The sequence below is a fragment of the Diaporthe amygdali genome (genome assembly GCF_026229845.1).
Source record: "Diaporthe amygdali strain CAA958 chromosome Unknown NODE_229_length_641_cov_126_996454, whole genome shotgun sequence".
In the NCBI taxonomy this organism is placed as follows: domain Eukaryota; kingdom Fungi; phylum Ascomycota; class Sordariomycetes; order Diaporthales; family Diaporthaceae; genus Diaporthe; species Diaporthe amygdali.
Window position 1 is genome coordinate 1 of NW_026517249.1, and position 641 is coordinate 641.

Here is a 641-nt window from a genome sequence, read left to right on the forward strand (position 1 = left end):
CGATAGCGATCAGAGTGAGGTTCCTAATTTTCCCAATAAACTCAACAGCAGAAGCGGGCCGAGGGCCGGCTTCAGGGATCCTAGCCTATATCGGCTGGATGACTCAGAACATGCACCATGGGAGAGCTTGGTGAACAATCTCCCCAAGGCGCGGCAGCCGTGCCAAGAGGAAATTCAGCGTGACGAGAATGTCAGCAACCGACGGGCCGTTTCCAACAAGAGAAAGGCTCGTAGCCTAGATCTGGAAGACTTTCCGCCGAAAAGGGGGAAGGTCCATGCGGTGCATGGCAGCGACGGCCGCGGAGCTAGGGGCGGAACTGGCCATGGGAGCAAGCGGCCACGGACGCTCTAAGTCTTGCGTAATATGAGGCATGAGGAATACAGAAACGAGGGGATAAATTGACCAGGCGATTCGTTCTTTGACTATTTTGTGGTTCTGTACTATGTAAGGTTTGGCTTTCCTCCAGTTTTCTGTCTTAGTCATGCTACCCATCAGTCTTTCGGGTATCGCGAGTATACTCTATACAAGCGTATATTAGCCTCATTCCTATTGGCTGAGAAGTTAATCTCTTCTAGAACCGTTGAAACTATACTGTATATAGACCTAATAGACTGAGCATTCTCACGATTACCATACTATT

At 49.8% G+C, this 641-nt stretch overlaps 1 protein-coding gene across 1 annotated transcript; it reads left to right on the forward strand.

Moving 5' to 3' along the window:
- Nucleotides 1-48: 48 nt before the first annotated feature.
- Nucleotides 49-352, forward strand: J7T55_015822 (uncharacterized protein; the record flags this gene model as incomplete). The annotated part of the gene is made up of 1 exon (XM_053136412.1): nucleotides 49-352. A coding segment is annotated over one exon (304 nt), but the record flags the coding sequence as incomplete, so codon positions are not given.
- Nucleotides 353-641: the final 289 nt, after the last annotated feature.